Raw genomic sequence first — 19,816 nt, forward strand, 5'->3', positions numbered from 1 at the left:
GTAACCGTTGGAGCATAATCATTTGCAGTTCTAACGGCACCCACAAGAAACTGTCAGCGTTTTTATAATAAACCCTGTATTTAAGGGTTTATAACTCAGGTGTAGAAATCTGTTCTAGGCCTATACGTGCCATACAAAATTTCACTTAAGGAACAAATAATATTTCTACTTATTTTCAAAGCAGTCAATTTTGGCCATTTTCACTCATACAATCAACACTAGTATGCAACAAGTATGCACAATGTACTACAGAAACTTTCAGATAATTTTTATCAAGATTTTTACTACACATAATAGCCAAAATATGTAAGTATGCAAAAGGCCAAAAAGGTTTAGGCAGACAGGAGCAATCCTGATTTTCAGAGACACTGAGAACGAACTCATTCATTGAAGTCAATGGAAATATATATATATGGAAATTAGGGACATCTTTCTGTGTCTATATTCAGTGGACTCCCTTTCAAGTCTTCAGAAGTGGACATTCTGATACACTGATTCCACACTGAGGCATCCTTTTCTGCCTGAAGAGGACTGGAAGGACTCTTTTTAGAGCTACTCTTGTTTCAGTCACATAGAGCTGGTTAGAAAATTTAGACAAGTTTGAAATTTCATTTCAATGTGGAAAATATTTTGGTGAATTTCCCCCATTTCAACTAATTCTAGTCACAGAGGTCACTGCAGAATATATGGCCCACCCTGCCTCAAGAATCTGAGGAATATACTGCCACAGCATTCTTTATCAGCTGGGAAATACCAGACTGGGTCTGCGAACTGAATTCTGGTCTCATATAGCAACAAAAAGCATTAAAGAGAAGACAACAGGACTGGCCCACAATCCATGTTTAAATCAATTAATTATATATCATATAAGTAGTGCATGCTATAGTAAAAGTTCCATAATTCATTAAAAAACCCCATACAAACCCCACCCAGTCCCCTTTTCTATTGATCACAGCTTTCATAAACTGATTGCTCTGGATTAATTTCCATGTTTGGACCCAGCCCAATAATGATTTCTCTCCTTTTTAAAAATAAAAGGGTGGAGCAAATTCAATTTAGTCCCATTTGCATTATTAGAACATGGAAAAATATATACTACCATATATTCTAAAACATGGTCTCGGTACTTATCATTATGAACTCAGTTCTGATCCAATCTCTGTTCTGCATCAATCCTGTACATCAATGAGAATTTGAACATCAGTTTGGACTTGAACTGGAGCAGGATTGAGCCCTATATATTTGTCAGATACAATACATAATATTCTATAAACTAGAGTTTCTTATACAATCTGACAGGCAGGGAACATATTTTACATATTATGCTATAATATTGTGTAGCAACGCACTACGTATCCAAGCTCCTACTTTGAAAAGTCTATTATCCTCTCCTCCAAAAGCACTCATTAAAGTGCTCCAGCAAGCATATTTACAAAACAGCTGTAGGCAATCCATGAAACAAGATGGCAATGATGGTTGGGACATTTTAGAAAAAGTAATCAAATATTTTTTAAATTTGTAGATTTAATAATATACATTTATTATGACAGTTAACTGTATTATGTCAAAATACATAATGTGGCACTTCAGTACTTCCTTTAGGCTTACCAGCCTGCTTGCAGAGGACCTTTGTGAAATGGGGAAGTGGGCTGGGATGAGAGACTCTCTCTCCTGTAGTTCTCATTGCTCCAAGCATAATTGCCTTTTTCATGTAATTCCATTTAGAATTACACTGATGAAGTGTTTTTAGTTTCATTTTTTTTACATGGTCCCAAATATATACTCCCAAATGGCTCTGGATCAAGGAATGTGCACCCGCTGTTGCTCTATAAAGACTGTGTTGCCAAAGATAACTGTCCTAGAAAGTTATTAATATATTCCAATTTTGAGACATACATTGCAATGTCTTGTTTTGTGTATGAATACAGCAAATGACATGCTCACTAGTGAGAAGTGTGAGTATAGTTTTTTCCCATTTTTAAAGATACTTTTGTATAATTAAATGTATAAATTAATTACAAATTAACATTCAGTAAAACAGAGTAATACAGCCCAGCACACAGTTTTTCACTATATATAAACTAAGTTTGCATTCAATTTATTATAATTATTAGTTTATATCAACTTATTAGTATAGTATTGAATTATCTGACAAATAATATATAAAACTTGGCACTTCCATAACACAACAAAGTAGAATTAAGTTTTAACATTTGTCCTTTGGAATTTCCCGACTTCAATCTCAAAGTTGTATTAACTATAGTTTCTTTTTTAAAGGGATATGTTTTTAAGCAGTGAGCCATAATAATTGTGAAGATATAACATGTTTTTATAAAATTATCTAGCCGCTTCTCTGATAGAGGTAGCATTACACAGCTAGTTGTATCACTGACTGTTCTATTACAATTTGTACTCTGAGGTTCAAATTATTCAAAGACAGATCCCGCAAACACATTAATGAATAGACCCACCAGTGACCTCTGCTGTTGTCTAGGAACTGTGATTAGCAAACTGAATAAGCAGCTCTACGTATCCATTCTTGCTGGAGTAGTTCCTGTATTATAGAGTTGTGTGCCAGAAAAAAAGAAGGCTGAAATGGGTGGAGAAATTCACCTCCATTTCTGGGGTCAGGGGGGAGTGTTGGGGTGAGTAATGGTAGAGGAACACACACAAAATAAACAAAACTCTGCTTAAAACTACCTATTTTACTTCAGTAGCCGGTACATCTCTGAAACAACCATTCTAGTTTCCAAGTAGCAAAAAACCCCCAAATATTTCAAGACTCTTACTAATTTGCCTAGATACATATTCACCTGATAGAACAGCCCAATTTATTTACATAGTTCTGTGCCATCATGGAAATAATGCACGTTTTACAACCTGCCATAAAAGACACTTGTTCCATGCCCTAATGCCAAACCCCATGAAATTAACATACCCAGAAAAGTGTACTGTATATTCTTACATCTACACACAGGGAGTTATGTTTATGTATCTTGCACATCAAGAGGAGGAGCTGCTCCTAAATTCTTAACAAAAGTTGCAAAAAGAAAAGGAGTACTTGTGGCACCTTAGAGACTAACCAATTTATTTGAGCATGAGCTTTCGTGAGCTACAGCTCACTTCATCGGATGCATACCGTGGAAACTGCAGCAGACTTTATATATACACAGAGAATATGAAACAATACCTCCTCCCACCCCACTGTCCTGCTGGTAATAGCTTATCTAAAGTGATCATCAGGTTGGGCCATTTCCAGCACAAATCCAGGTTTTCTCACTCTCCACCCCGCCCCCCCACAAATTCACTCTCTTGCTGGTGATAGCCCATCCAAAGTGACAACTCTTTACACAATAAGAGTTGTCACTTTGGATGGGCTATCACCAGCAGGAGAGTCAATTTGTGTGGAGGGTGAGAAAACCTGGATTTGTGCTGGAAATGGCCCAACCTGATGATCACTTTAGATAAGCTATTACCAGCAGGACAGTGGGGTGGGAGGAGGTATTGTTTCATATTCTCTGTGTATATATAAAGTCTGCTGCAGTTTCCACGGTATGCATCCGATGAAGTGAGCTGTAGCTCACGAAAGCTCATGCTCAAATAAATTGGTTAGTCTCTAAGGTGCCACAAGTACTCCTTTTCTTTTTGCGAATACAGACTAACACGGCTGTTACTCTGAAACCTAACAAAAGTTGCTGTACCACTATCTAAATCCTATTCCCTTCTCAATTGAATGGTGAGAGTTAAGGTCAGAATATCAACCTTAACATTTAAGATCCTGACTTTTGTTGGCCTAAAAAAAAAAAAAAATCAGAAATCTGTATTTACATGGGTTTTTTGCATTAAATATGAATAGAGTTCACTGAAGCATTTGGAGTATTAATTGCATGGAAATAAGTTTTTATTTTCTTGTTTGCCTGAAAAGGAATTGTAGTTTTAGTTTCATTCATTGTTCATCCATGTACAGACACTCATAAGCTTCAAGCAAAGTACTAAATATAAGAGGCCACATTCATTCACGTATCGGTCCAAGCTGCAGCACTATAAAGTACATCAAAAGGTGTTAATGGTTTCAATATTTATCTGCTGCAGGGAAGCACTCTAAAAAGAAGGCAGAAAAAAAATTCTGCTAATGGCTGTGTCTCGCCATTAAAATGAAAAGCTTAATGCATCTTATAATCAGAGGACAATTTGCAAATCATTAAGAGAAATGTAAAATTCCATTAAAATACAAATCAAGAGTCCCTCACTGGACTAATAATCTTTTTGATATTATTTTGCATTTCACTATTTCTGTTCCCAATATCCAGGCACCACAAATGATCAGTTCTTGAACATGCTATTTACCACAGCCTACTTCTTTAACGAGAGACTGAGAGAAGTATAATCTGCTATTCAGAGCAGGTACTAATGAAGAATTCCATATATTCTGAAATTTAATTAAAACCCCAAAGATTTCAAATTAGATGCAATTTGAAATGCCTGGGGCAGAAATACATGCTCTTGCGTGGCAAGGGTATCACGCTGAAAGTTGATACTGTAATTGGTCTTGATGTATTTTTGTGTTGCCAGGCTGAAGCACAGAACTCATAACCATATAAAAATTCTCTGTAGATTACCTGCTCATTGAAAATGCCATCACTCAGGTAGTTCTCTACTAAATTACCATGCTACTAAAATGCACAAAGTGATTCGAAGAGAAGAGTGGCACAGCTGGCCGACGCTGCCAATGAGTTATGCATGCGTCGACACTGTCTTTTTTCTTAGTAAAATATGCTCAGTTGAATATTAAAATATAATTGGCATTCAACCTAAGTAGCTTAAACCATTTTGTTATCTTCTTTTAAACCGATTTGGCTCCTCCACAGTTATTTTCAAGGATGCGATTCACAAACTAATGACACCATCACATTCAGCTAGATTTGTACGGTTTTACATTTGTCATAAATAGGAACAGTTTCTACAGCCTTCTAGGGATGTCCTTTAACATTGGCTCCTCTTGAACATCAAAGGCCCAATTCATGAAGAGAAAAAGTGTGCCATTTATGTTGGTTCTTGCATATTTTAATCTGAAAGGAGTGCAGGATGCAAATTTTCAGTGAAAAGTATGTTTTTGCAGTTCAGTAACTCCTTGTTTTTCTAGAATATATTCTCCAGCTCTCACTTACACAGTCCAAATGGAGATACAGCAACATGGCTTGGATTCAGGTGAGAAAGGGGCATTCTCTGGTCAAATTGGAGGGGGAAAAAAGTCTATATTCAAGAATTCATTTTCCCCCTCAAAATGAATATATATAAAGAGTGGGTGCATACAGACTTCTGCAAATCCTATAGTAATATTTTCTGATATGTTTTGTGAAAAAATTAACAATGGTACTTAGTAAAAGAGTGTGGTTACCATAGTAACAGTCACATTAAATATATTTATACTAATCTGAAATACAGAACATTTAGAAGTAACATTTTTCAAAATATCATTGATATTGATGTATAATTTTGCAGTGATAAGGGGAAATAAGTATTTCAGTGCAGCAACTCAGGTGAAAGTTCCTTAATATCGGAGGGGGTGTGGAAGGCAGGTAGTTATAAAACTTTTTTTCTTCCTTTTCTCTTGCTTAAATTAATTTTTAAATAAGGTGAAAGATTACAGAGAACTAGAAAACAGTTGCAGGCAGGGAGGCACACAAAAACCAGGCAGAATGGGTGAACAGAAGTGTACTTACTTGTATCTCTGTGTTGCTGCTATGAGACTTCTAATATCTAGGGATCCACGTAAAGCTGATGACCACATGATTATGAACAAAAATGGTGATTTTCCATATTTGATTTTTTTCATTTCAACTTGCCTTCTTTATAACTTCTTCATTTGTTTCTTAACTTTCATACTAAAGAATAATGGCGAAAAAACCCAAAAGGTTGTGCAAGTTTTTATAGGTTATTTAAAAAAAAAAATTGGGCCGGTTTATCCCTTTTTTCCTTGTAGAAAGAACAAAAAACTTTTTTTCAATATACTGGTTTTACCCAGGATCATCCCATTGAGAAAGAGGAAGATTGGGATTTCCTTATGTCTTGCAATGATCTTAGGGAAGCTGGGAAAGGCTTGGGTATGTGCAGAGGCCCAGGGCAGCACAGCTCCTAAGAGTATCATGCTGCCAGTGCTTTCTTACCAGAGGTGGTGCCAAAGTACTCCAGGGGCTGGGCTGCCAACATGGAGAAGGACGTGAACATTGAATCACTGCAAAATAACTGAAGGAGTAAGGACAGCCATTCTCCATGTGCTTGCCTGCTCCTGAACCACAGGGCCCCAAAAAGCAGAGAGGGGACTTCTCTGGAGTCCCTCTGAATATGGAGTGAGGGCAGATGCCACTTATGCTGAAGTCCTTTCCTCTGAAAAGAATAGGGTGACAGTTGGGATAATTTTTATATTTCCACCACACAGTTCCCCAATGGGATCTCAGCGCTAGAATAAACTGGCCAGGTATCCCTAATTCATATTTCAGTCTTTGGAAGAAGAAATAAAGTTCTTCCCATACTGGTCATGGACCTGAGGAGGAGGAAGAGTTGTTATTTTTATTAATTATCTATATTATCATAGTGTTTAGGAGCCCCAAACATGGACCTAGGACCCTACTGTGTTGTGGAAATTTGTTTGTTCCTTAGTCAGTATTCTGGACGGGACCCAACTCTAACAACTACTAGGGATTTTGACAAAAAGATATTTTTTCAAAAGCAGTGTATTTTTGTATTTATTTGCCATGGTCTGTGTTCCCCGTGAGCACAGGTATATTCAGGTATTTCTTATATTCAGTACGTTAATAGAATCTTGCAAAGACATACAAATTTCAGGGACAGACAATGGCTGCCCTATGTGATCGCACTAAAGTAGGGTGAGGGCTAAGGATTTTGCAGCATGGTTGGACCTAGTCTACCTCTACGGGGGCAGCCACAACTGGGATGGTTGCTCACTTGGCATGCAAGGGGAGGGCCAGATAGGCTAAGGGAATCTTTCCAGCTACTAGAGGTGACATGGCCACAGCTGCGGGAAGTTCAGAAAATATTTTTAGAACTATTGTAGTAAATGCTGCTGGTTAGCATGTTTCCCCAAGCATCCCTGGAGGTATTATGCCTGCTCCTGATTTCCAGAGACATAAATGCTTCTTTTTAACCCTGTTGGATAACTACACCTATCCCCAACCTCAATATGTGACTGGACATCACAGCCAGAACAGAACCAAATGCACTAGAGACATTTTATAACAACAAAAATGACCATAATTTAAATAGCTTCAATGATTACACTTATTTTTGAATGCATGCATAATACTAAGGCTCTGAATATCCAGGCCTACCATTCTGCAGACACAATTTTACCGGAAAATAATTGTGCCTGCATTTTTATGCCCACAATGAGCTGTGGGCACAAATATTAGTACTCTGATGTCTAACTACAGTCCTTGTTTGTAACTACATAATTTGTCTAAGACTTGATCCAGCTCCCACCAAAGTCCATGGGAATCTTTCCATTGACTTCAACAGATGCTGGATCAGGCTTCTAATTGTTAAACTTGTGCCTAGAATCTATTATGGGTGTAATTATTTGTTGATACAAAAAAGAGGGGCCATGGTGAAGCTGGACAGAAAAAAAACCCCAAGCCATAAAAGTAACTAGATGGATTCTTTCCCCTCTTTTTGTAGGGTGGAGGTTGATGTCTATTGAAGAGAACTGGAGGAAGGTATTAGATAATCCATTAAACATGTAACAAAACAAAGACTTTCTGCTTATTAAAGCCATTCTCACATGAGATGGTAATAAAAGAATCATAGAATATCAGGGTTGGAAGGGACCTCAGGAGGTCATCTAGTCCAACCCCCTGTTCAAAGCAGGACCAATCCCCAATTAAATCATCCCAGCCAGGGCTTTGTCAAGCCTGACCTTAAAAACTTCTAGGGAAGGAGATTCTACCACCTCCCTAGGTAACGCATTCCAGTGTTTCACCACCCTCCTAGTGAAAAAGTTTTTCCTAATATCCAACCTAAACCTCCCCAACTGCAACTTGAGACCATTACTCCTTGTCCTGTCCTCTTCTACCACTGAGAATAGTCTAGAACCATCCTCTCTGGAACCACCTCTCAGGTAGTTGAAAGCAGCTATCAAATCCCCTCTCATTCTTCTCTTCTGCAGACTAAACAATCCCAGTTCCCTCAGCCTCTCCTCATAAGTCATGTGTTCTAGACCCCTAATCATTTTTGTTGCCCTTCGCTGGACTCTCTCCAATTTATCCACATCCTTCTTGTAGTCTGGGGCCCAAAACTGGACACAGTACTCCAGATGAGGCCTCACCAATGTCGAATAGAGGGGAACGATCACGTCCCTCGATCTGCTCGCTATGCACCTACTTATACATCCCAAAATGCCATTGGCCTTCTTGGCAACAAGGGCACACTGCTGACTCATATCCAGCTTCTCATCCACTGTCACCCCTAGGTCCTTTTCCGCAGAACTGCTGCCTAGCCATTCGGCCCCTAGTCTGTAGCGGTGCATTGGATTCTTCCGTCCTAAGTGCAGGACTCTGCACTTATCCTTATTGAACCTCATCAGATTTCTTTTGGCCCAATCCACCAATTTGTCTAGGTCCTTCTGTATCCTATCCCTCCCCTCCAGCGTATCTATCACTCCTCCCAGTTTAGTATCATCCGCAAATTTGCTGAGAGTGCAATCTACACCATCCTCCAGATCATTTAAGAAGATATTGAACAAAACCGGCCCCAGGACCGACCCCTGGGGCACTCCACTTGACACCGGCTGCCAACTAGACATGGAGCCATTGATCACTACCCGTTGAGCCCGACAATCTAGCCAGCTTTCTACCCACCTTATAGTGCATTCATCCAGCCCATACTTCCTTAACTTGCTGACAAGAATACTGTGGGAGACCGTGTCAAAAGCTTTGCTAAAGTCAAGAAACAATACATCCACTGCTTTCCCTTCATCCACAGAACCAGTAATCTCATCATAAAAGGCTATAAGATTAGTCAGGCATGACCTTCCCTTGGTGAATCCATGCTGGCTGTTCCTGATCACTTTCCTCTCATGCAAGTGCTTCAGGATTGATTCTTTGAGGACCTGCTCCATGATTTTTCCAGGGACTGAGGTGAGGCTGACTGGCCTGTAGTTCCCAGGATCCTCCTTCTTCCCTTTTTTAAAGATTGGCACTACATTAGCCTTTTTCCAGTCATCCGGGACTTCCCCCGTTCGCCACGAGTTTTCAAAGATAATGGCCAATGGCTCTGCAATTACAGCCGCCAATTCCTTCAGCACTCTCGGATGCAACTCGTCCGGCCCCATGGACTTGTGCACGTCCAGCTTTTCTAAATAGTCCCTAACCACCTCTATCTCCACAGAGGGCTGGCCATCTCTTCCCCATTTTGTGATGCCAGCGTAGGGCTGGCCATCTCTTCCCCAGTCAAGCACCTGAGAGAGAGAATGCTTAGTGCCACCTCACAGGCTGGGCTCACTCTGTCCAATATCCTCTCTCCAAACCTGATGCATCAAAGGAAGGAGATTTTAAAAAACAAAACCACAACCCAGTAGGTAGAAAAATCCCTTCCTGATTCCTGTAGGTGGTGAAGCATGAAGGAACATAAAACAAATTGGAAGTTAGTTTCAGGGCTGGTGAGACCTGCCCCCTACCATCACAAGCAACTCCCTCATACAGTCACACACATAGATGTGTCCAGTTCTCCTAAAACTTATTACATTGTTTGCTCCCAAAATTCATATTTGGAGGCTGTTCCGGAACCTCACCCATCTGATGGTTAGAAACCTTCTTCTAATTTCCAATCTGAGTTTGTTAACAACCAGTTTAAATCTGTTCTTGTGCCAATGTTGTCCTTTTGCTCAAATAGTCAACATCTTTTCTGGTATTTACCCCCCTAATGTAATTATAGAGAGCAATCATAGCCCCTCTCAGCCTTCTTTTTGCTAGACTAAACAAGCCAAGCTCTTCCAGTCTCCACTGATAAGACAAGTCTCCCCGTTCCTCTGATCATTCTCATACTTGTTCTCTGCACCTGTTCCAATTTAAATTAATTTTTCTTGAACATGACAAGACTTGTACCCAGTACTGAAAATAAGGTCTTATTAGTGTCCTGTATAATGGCATTAGTACTTCTCTATCTCTACTGGAAATGCCTTGCCTGATACATAGGATAACATTTGCCTTTTCCCATTTCTGTCACTCCAGGTCTTTCTGTGTAATATTCCAATCCTTTTCTGTATTGACGATGCCTCCAAACTTTGTATCATCAGCACATTTCATTAGCACACACCTACTTTTTGTGCAAGGACAATAATAAAAATATTGAATAAGATTGGTCCCAAGACGATTATTGGGAAACTCCACTAGTAACCTCCCTCCAGTCCGATAATTCACATTTCAGCAAAACCCGTTGCCTTCTTCCCTTTAGTCAACTCCTTATTTACCGTACAATACTTGTACTGATCTGTCTTCCCTAATTTAACTAATATTTTCCCATGTGGTACCATGTCAAATGCTTTACTGAAGTCCAAGTATAGTAGATCTACTAAACTTCCCTTATCTAGAAAATCAGGTATTTTCTCAATCTATGGATCATTCACAACAGCCACTAAATTTGCAAACATCACTAATTTGCACTTGGTATACTACATGCTCATTCATGTCATATTATTTTAATTGACATTAGTGTGTTAGAAAGGTTCACTGCATGAGGTCTGGCTCATTTTTATCTGCACTTTAATAATCAGCTTGCAAATATAAAAATATAACAAAAAGAATACATGAAATTTGACTTTAGCCATTAATTCATATTTATATGATTAATTTTAGAATGCTTAGATAGAAAAACAACATAGAACTAAGTGATTTAAAAGGTTACCCAATTAAATATGCACTTTTCTCCACAGAAAGGTTTGGCCTAAAAACTCCAAATGTGCTGGAATACAGTAGTCTTGCTTTAATATGCTCTCCTCCTCCAGCTAACCCCATAATACCTGGCTTGCTACTGCTCTTCAAGTCCCGTGCCACAGCACTTGGTTAATAACACCACAACCTGTTCACTGCTGCATCTCCTACAGTGCTTCTCACAGTACCTCCACAGCCTGTAGGAGCTTCTAGAGCCCACATACAACCTGCAAGCTCCACAAGGATTCTAGTCACAAAGCAATTTTTAAAAGGTAATTAATTCCTAGTCAAAATATCGGTTACGATGAAGTAAAATTTTATCACTTAAGAGAAAACCTTTAAAAAGTCTATATTTCTCATTACCCTCTCCAAACATTAGGCTGCAAATTCAAAGTTAAGATTACACATTAAAAATGAAGCATGAAGATATATGAAGAATAGCATGAAGATAGTTAATGTCAGTCACAAAAACCTTAAAAAAACCCAACCTTAACTGTCCTCTGTATCACTATCATTTTGCAACCAATTAGGCACAACATCTAAGTAGATAAGCACATAAAGTCCTATAATACTACACATTTGTTGATACTTGTAAAACCATGTAGAAGTTGGAGGTTTGGGCACAAATCCTTTCACTGTTGCTAACAACAACAATAATAATAATGAATAATACATAGCTCTAATATAGTATTTTTCCTTAGTGCACCTCAAAGCACTTTACAGAGGAGATCAGTATCATTATCCACATTTTACAGATAAGGAACTTGAGGCACAAAGAGGTGAAATGACTGGCCCAACTAGGCCAGTGGCAGGGTCAGGAACAGAATCCAGTTTTCTTGAGTCCTAGACCAGTGTTCTATTGCTGTAATAAGTCCACAGTCTGCATATTTTCAGGAAATGCCTATGGACTTTTCTTGAGTCTGGAACACATTATTGGAGCAGTCATCTAAAATTAAATGCACCCTACTCTAAATAGGTGAGTACAGTTAGGTGACACATACAGCTACACAGGTGTAAAGATTATTATATATGCAGGTACCTCAACAATTGCAATCACTATAGGAATTACAAACAACTACAGGTCAAAAGGTAGTAAAATTTTCATATTCTGGCAGTATTAACCTACATTGATAAGGGGTGTTTACTAGTGCTCCAGGAATAAATAAAAAACCTTTCAGTTAATATTGTAGATGTATTTAACAGTTATTGTTAAACACTTATTCTGTTAATGATATAGGTTTTCAAACAGCTCAGTTAAGTTATTCATAGTTCAGCTTACTTCCCCATTTCTGCCTGGTCTCTCTCTTTCTTATTTCAAGTGTTTCCTTTTTTCTTCTCGATTCCAAATCACCAAAATAGAAGTTTATATTCTCCACTATATAAACTGTTCATGCTTGCCATACTGTGACCTTCGTGTATTGATTCATGACATTTGACAGTCTGTACTGCTGTCTTCAAATTCATGGGTGTCTTCCATCTATTCCTATTCGTTTAATCCGTTCTTTTTCCCCCCTCTCCTTTTCCACTTGTAGCTTTGGGCTTAGACCTAGATTTCTGCTTCTGCTACCCCTGAAAATTAGTTTGATAGCTCTAAGGTTTAAAGAATTACACATTAATCAGTTATTTCTTTCCTACTTAATTTGAGTATAGATTTGCTTCCTTGTTATAATCAATAAATTGGCACCTGAAGTTTAAAACCCTCTAACTTCACTAAGTAATATCTCAGAAAGTCTACAATTTTTTACAAGCTTTAATTTAAAGTAAAGTGAAAGTGATCTGTATTGATCACAATAATGTAAATGCTTTTCTTATTTTAGTAATCATCTTTCATTTGTGTGTCTGTCTGTCTTTATACATTGGAAATATACAGGACTGCATTGCATCATAGATAAAAATGTACTTTTTTGGATGTACGGTGGAATGTAAGTTTAAGGGTACAAATTACAATCTTGAATAAAGTTTTTGAGCATAAAAATTCATGGGATGGTGAATCTGCTGTTAAGTAACAAACTGATAGTAGAGATAGCTCCGCTATCTTCAAAAAACTTGTAAATTGTATTTAGAGTTGCAACTGCACAAATGAAACTATATTTAGAGAACATGAGACCTCTGGAAATTCAACTTTTGTGGGAAAGTGCTCTTCCCAAACAGGGTTACAAGAGCACTCCCCCCTACCCCCAGTGTTGCCTTATAGCAGAGTGATAGATTTTTTTAAAGTTTAGTATCATTTTCTGCAACATGGCAGTAAAACAAAGAGGTGCTGCTAGATTCCACCTGAGAGGGGTTCGAGGAATGATCAAGGGACTATTAACACTGTTCCATGGTGGTAAAAGATGGACTTTCAATTTTAGAGGCATATTTTATAATGCTGTGCTCAAGTGACAACTCCATGTAACAGTTCCATTCTCATTTCTAGTTACCATATGAATAACTTCCAAGATACACACTGCCTTCCACTGGAAGGCACATAGTAAGAACATTAATTCATTCACACAAAAAAGTGTACATTCCCATAACTCATGTGGCAGGATTTTCATTAGAGGTCCTTTTGAAAATAAGAGGTTCAACAGATATATGCAGAAGCAATAGGAACTGGTGCATGTAGAATGGATGTAGCACAAATCCCACCCCCAGACAGTGAAAAAGTGAAATTTCACAACTATGATGTAATAACTACAAAATGACCCCCCCCCCAAAAAAGGTAAAGTAAGCTTTTTTTCTAATGATAATTAGCATTTCATGTAGTGTATTCTGTTGTCACTGTGAGCTGAATACAGCCAGGTTAACTCACTGACATAAGTTTCTAAGACAGAGGGAGTGCACAGGAAAGGATAGAGATGATTTTTGCTTATTGGCCTTGTGTACAGAATTGAGATATTTCTATCTAAAAGGTCATGAGAAAGAGCAAGAGAGATATGGATGGGGCAGTATTTTACCAATATACTTTCTTGAATTCAAAACTCCTTTATACTACAGACATCAAATTCACCTGCAGTGTAAGTATGAATTCCTTTTCCATCTCTGTCTTTGTCTTTCTACTAATTGTTTGCCAGCAAACCTTTCCTTTTTTTCCACTTTGCTTTCTTTTTCTATGAAGGTAAGTATGGCAATACATGCACATTGGAGCCTTCAGGTTCCATGGATAGAGAATTGCCGTTAGGCCTTGCAGAATATGTTGCCATTTAGGCACATGGTTCCAGAGGCTTATCCTGGGCCAGACTCTGCCCTGGTACCCTGGACCCAGCATATGTGCCTCCTCTCCCCTGGGATAACAGTTTCATTCTGCTGCCAGTTAATGTAATTACCCCAAACTATGCTGAAGATTCTTGGTTCAAACCCTATCACTGATGCACAATGTGAGAGGAAGTTGTTACATCTGCAGATAATATAATTTAGTTTACCTTTTCCCTTTTAAATAATGTAGGAAATTACATTTAAAAACGGTATTAAAATAACGTCAGTCAGGTTGCAAAGTCAGTACTTGAAAGTTAGGAAATGCCAGAATTTACACTGCCTGTGCAACTGTAATTCATCCTCTTTGTGCATATGTATTCTGGTAACGTAATTATGTGATTGCATACTGTGTTTTCACAAGGCCCCTGCCTCATTCAGGGCACAGAATGGATGGTGCTCAGAAAACACATAAGGGGTGTGTGTGTGTGTAGTGAATGACGCTGTTTTTAGGATCTTTGCCTCATTTACTCTAGAAGTTGGAAGGTGTGCAGAAAAAAACACAGGGGGGCTGCAGAAAGAGAAAGGATACTTTTGTGGTTAAGACAGGCAAATGATATACTGAAGAACTCAGTTCTATCCCTGTCTCTGCCATGTTTTTCCTATTAGAGAGACAAGGTGGGTGAGGTAATATCTTTTATTGGACCAGCTTTTATTGGTGAGAGAGAGAAGCTTTTGAGCCACCCAGAGCTCTTTTTCAGGTCTAGGAAACTAACTCAAAGCGTCACTGCTAAATATAAGATTTGAACAGATGGTTTAGCATAAGTAGTTAACACATATTTCAAGGAACCATTCAAAGTGATGTGGCCTATTGATACCCTTCCAGTCGTAGGGAAGAAAGGAAGAGGGGCTGGGGGAAGCAGCTGGGTGTGCGTGTGTGTGAGAATTTTCCTATGTGATACTAAGCAAATCAAAATTTTGGCCACTATTATTGTCTGTTCCTCATTTTCTGAGTGCCCAACTTGAGACATCTGAGGCCAAATGTAACCGTGCAAAATCACTCCCTACTGAAACTGACAGCAACAAGAACTGTGGCCGCTCAACACCTCTGGCAGGGTTGTCTGGAAGAATGAGCGCGGTTGGAAACCACTGTGACCAAGATGACTTTCTTCAATCTGCCCTTAGTAACAAGAGTGAAAACTTTTCTTTCATAGACACACTTTGCTAATATTACTTCCATTTTGTCATCTTAATATTAGACTACTGTAATATTCTTTTCACGTGAGACTACGCCTTGGCACCATCCATCAACATAAGTTAGTGAAGAATTTTGCTTGTTTATTGGGCATGCTGCATGCCAAAAGCACAACCCAATACACTGGTGCTCCATATTCTGTATTTCTTGGCAGAGTTTAAGGTGTTAATTTTTTTAATGTATAAAGCTCTAAATATTTTGGATAAAAGCCAATTGAGAGACTATGTCCTCTGACCAGGTCATACTGCCACAGTTATGGTCAGCAGAGATGTCTGAGATAACATGCCACTGGTTTAGAAGAAAAGGGGCTGAGACCCTATTTTCTCTAGGGGGGATGACTTTAGGAAAGAATTGAATTCCAGAATTAATCTATTAAAGACACAGACTATCTGGGCATGCTGCAAAGTCCATCCATTCTTGAGGCTGTGTGGGGAAGAAGCTGGGTTGAAGGATGTAAAGGTTGGATTAGGAAATTAGCTCTTTGGCAGGATGACTGGCATAAGAAGGTTGATAAGATCAAGTCTTCACAGTTTTGGATTATTATTCATCTGCTTTTGTCAATTTTTAAAAAAAGTGCCTAGAGCTATCTGTTGGCACTTTCAAATGCAAATATAAAGAACATAAACAAATACCTAAATCTCAGCTGAGCAACGCTGCAGCTCTGGTGAAAGGCCGCCTTCACAAATAAACTGAAACATACAACATACCCTATTAAAAACCCTCTGTGTGACATTTTACTACCTTAGTTTTCGTACTAAAGAACTTTCTACAAATATTACCTTTTTGAAGTTATAATACGTCTTCAATATGACATTCTCCCATTTGTTCCAACAATACTTTTATATTATATGAAATGATCACTGAGAGAAAGTAAGAGACTATATAAAGAAAGATATCACATCAGTGCAGTTTAGCCAATTAAGTCTGTCAGCATTTCCTTTATATGCTTGCTTTTTTCTACCATAAAATGTGCACACCTGGTCTCAAGTCCAAGATAATTGAACTAAATTAAAAAAAACCTGGATCAGTACATGTTAAAATGAGGAAAACCTATTTCAGGGTTCCAAAAAACTAAACGTGTAGTATAGAAGGTCACTAAACATTACAATCCAGGCTCAGTGGGAGGCCAATGAAAGGTAGGCTTCCTGCAGAAGCCTTAACCTCCAAAAAGTCACACCTGTTCCATAGCTAAGAATTTCAGACCCACCTGGGAGAAGCAGAATTCTTGTATATCAGAACCTTACTCTTACTCTGTAGTACTGAATTCTCAAGGCCTTCAAACCCTGCATATGAAGCAGCAGTTAATTCAGCTTTTTACTGAATTTACTCGCCTACTTGGCTGTTGCTAGAGAGTGGAAAGGGAGAAAAATCAGTAAGGAGGAGGCAGCTTATTCTCCCTTCCTGCCCAAAGAAGTATTTTACCTCAGTGGATCTTTCTTTTCTCTTCTTGGCTGATCTCTGAACTCTCCCAATAATACTGACAATGACATAATTGCCATAGAGCAATTAGGCTAGCAAAATCAGAGCAGCTGTTCCTAGGAAGGGAGTGGTTCAGAATGCCTCATTACACATTCTGTGGCTGTTGCAGCTACTCCTCTTAGAATAAGGAGTAGCCTCTGTGGGTGAACAGCCCAGGAGGCTCATGAAGTTACCATGGGTCATCACCCATGAAGGCAAATTTCTGTAGGACCTGGATCCTGAAAGATCCTGAAAACAGTAGCTAAAATAAAATCTGTAATTATGAATTTTGAACTGTTATATTTCATTAACCAAGCTCAAAGTTTGAATCCTGAGCTTTTTGCTCACGTAAACCATGACCAGCAGAGTTTTGTGGTGTAAGGGCTCATTTTAAAGTGCTTATACAAGCTGCTGGTTGATAGTCCTGGAGACTGAAATACCTTATTTATTCAAAGAGCAGATACAGGAAGAAGAGCAGCCGTGCAACCTTCCCCTCCCTGCTCCACCAGCGTGCCTCAACCCTGATCTATATTAAAAGATTTTTAAACAGCAATGAAACATGTCAAAGTGCTTTACTTCATTCCAACCAGTGGAAAATCTGTGGCACTTTTTCAGGTGATCATTCCATGGGCTTAACAGCTACATTTTAGCAGCACAACCCTGAACTGACATTTTTGAATTCAATGTTTTTGCAGTTTGTAGCAGTCTACTGTATACACCCAAATTTTCTTTTTTAAATATGGATGATATAAACAAGAACTTCTACATCTCCATTTCATTAACTACACAGATTCAAATATCTCTGAATAAAAACTTTTTTATCCAGTATAAAATGTGATATTGTATTAGCTCCATTTAAGTCTTTATAGTCATGCAAAAAGGGGATGAGAAAAAAGTTTAAAATGTTATTTACTCAATACTTGCCCTATAACGAGACAATCTCAGCTGTTGCATTTAAATAACTGCTATCACATTCATTAATCAATTCAATAAAAAGAGTCATGATACACAGTGATTTAATTATTTTCCCCTTCTAAAAACAATCACACCATAGAACAACTGCTTGCCAAATTTCATTTTTAAAGTCAAAGCTGATTAAGTCAGAAAAGTAATAAAGAAAGCAAACAGAAAAAGAAACAAAAAGAAAACTTATAAATACCTGAATGGTTTTTGAATAAAAATTACAAGCAATAATGAACAGGTGAAATTTGCAACCACAGAAGCCTAAATTGTGACCACAAAACATGCATATGCATTCATTTGTGCATGTGCAACTAACTGCATGTACAATTACCTATTTTGTGCATGACAATGTCTGTTTTACATGTGCATGCAGCCATGTTTTGTAGGTGCAACATAGGCAATGTATGCAACTACAGTATGTTTGAAAATGAGACCCTACATGCTATACCCCAAATTAAGACTCCTAAATGTGGAGCAGCACAGCAGGAGAAGCTGTGATGTGTTGGAGAGACATATTGTGCTTCCTTCAGTGCTGCATTCTAGCACAGTGCAGTACAAAGAAGGACATGGTAGGTCACCACGCTGCCCGGACTCAAACTCCATGGGCCATTCAGCACTACTGGCATTCCTAGTGGCACCTCTGTTCTGTCTTCACAGAGTGGTGCTTGCTGCATTCTGGCTGCATATTGTGCAGAAACATGGAGTGGAGGGAAAAAGACTGCATATTTTCCCTTATACCTGCACTGGAATCTTTATGGCTGCGAAATTGAAGATAAGGTTATATTGGAAACATCAATGCTGTGTTAGAGTGCATAATAGGGAGGCTACTAGTTTCCTTTTCTGGGTAATAAACACATCGTTATGGAACCTAATTTCTCAGAGAGCATTCTAAATATATTTAATTAAAATGCAATTCCCTTAAAATGTACATATTATTCACAGTCAAAAGATTACGTTCATGGAGAGAGAAGAAAGAGGCCACTGCAGAAAGCAAACTACTGTGATTTTTACTGGGGACAATTTCACTTCATGTAATTGACTTTTATGTCTTGAGGAAAAAAAAGCAATAAATGGAACATGATAAGGGGGAAATTTCTCTCTTAAGCAATGTGTTTATTTAAATGTATGTATATTGTTGCTTGGGTAGGAATACTTGCTCTTTGTACCTATTAAAAAAAATTAAAACATCTGTAATAATTTTGAGAATTAGTTTTAAAACTGATCAAAAAAGATACAACATAGCTACCTAATGTTACATAACTATCACCAACTGTGTTTATAGAAGTGGCTAATTGTCCATTTATAAGCCTCATTCCCTGTGTTGGCAAAAAGATAGTTTAAGTTAACAATAGGCTTATTGAAAAATTTACTGCCATTCAGATGTGTTCGTATTTAAACCTTTCAGCCAGCAAACGTCAAGAGTTGAACTGCATCATTTCTACTGTCTTTGCCAAGAATTATGGAAACTTGTGCCAAAACTAACACAACCATTTGGAGCAGTTGGAAATTACAACCCTTGGTAGCTAAAGTACACTACATGCAGGCTCTATTTAGAGCAATGTAAAATGTCCAACACTGGTGTAGTCCAAATGAGAATGTGATGTAAGTGATAGTTAATCAAGTCAAAACATTTTACATAAAATATTAAAGTATTACTTGGTTACAGACCTTGTTCAAAAACTGGATGGTGAAAGGGAGGCATAGGAAGTTTCTCGGTCATCAAGGGCTCACAGAAGTAGGCCTGAAGCCAGGCTGTGCACTGTTTCAGTGGTTCTGTCATTTCCTCTGGGCCTTCGCATACCTCACAAGTAACTGAGGCTTCCTTAGTCCTGGAAAAGCGATAACATTAGTTTAATAAGTTTAATAGCCAAGCTGCTGAAGATTTTAGCATGCTAAAGACACAGAGAAAATACTTATTACATTAAATGGAAGAAAAACGTTAAATGTTACATGGACTTATTTTTCCTCTCATAAACACTAAACACAGAATGCTACTACATAAGGAAAAATGAAAATCAAATTAGAA

The 19,816-nt window shown here is 38.2% G+C and overlaps 1 protein-coding gene across 5 annotated transcripts in view; it reads right to left on the bottom strand.

Moving 5' to 3' along the window:
- Nucleotides 1-19,816, bottom strand: part of MGMT (O-6-methylguanine-DNA methyltransferase) — a 303,415-nt gene that overhangs the window by 26,321 nt on the left and 257,278 nt on the right. For all 5 annotated transcript variants that reach the window (XM_084635437.1, XM_084635438.1, XM_084635436.1 and 2 more), the window contains one exon: nucleotides 19,459-19,619. In XM_084635437.1, coding sequence (XP_084491563.1) covers nucleotides 19,459-19,619 — 161 coding nt within the window. The remainder of the gene's footprint in view (nucleotides 1-19,458; nucleotides 19,620-19,816) is intronic.

The sequence above is a fragment of the Lepidochelys olivacea genome (genome assembly GCF_965140295.1).
Source record: "Lepidochelys olivacea isolate rLepOli2 genome assembly, chromosome: 7".
Classification (NCBI taxonomy): domain Eukaryota; kingdom Metazoa; phylum Chordata; order Testudines; family Cheloniidae; genus Lepidochelys; species Lepidochelys olivacea.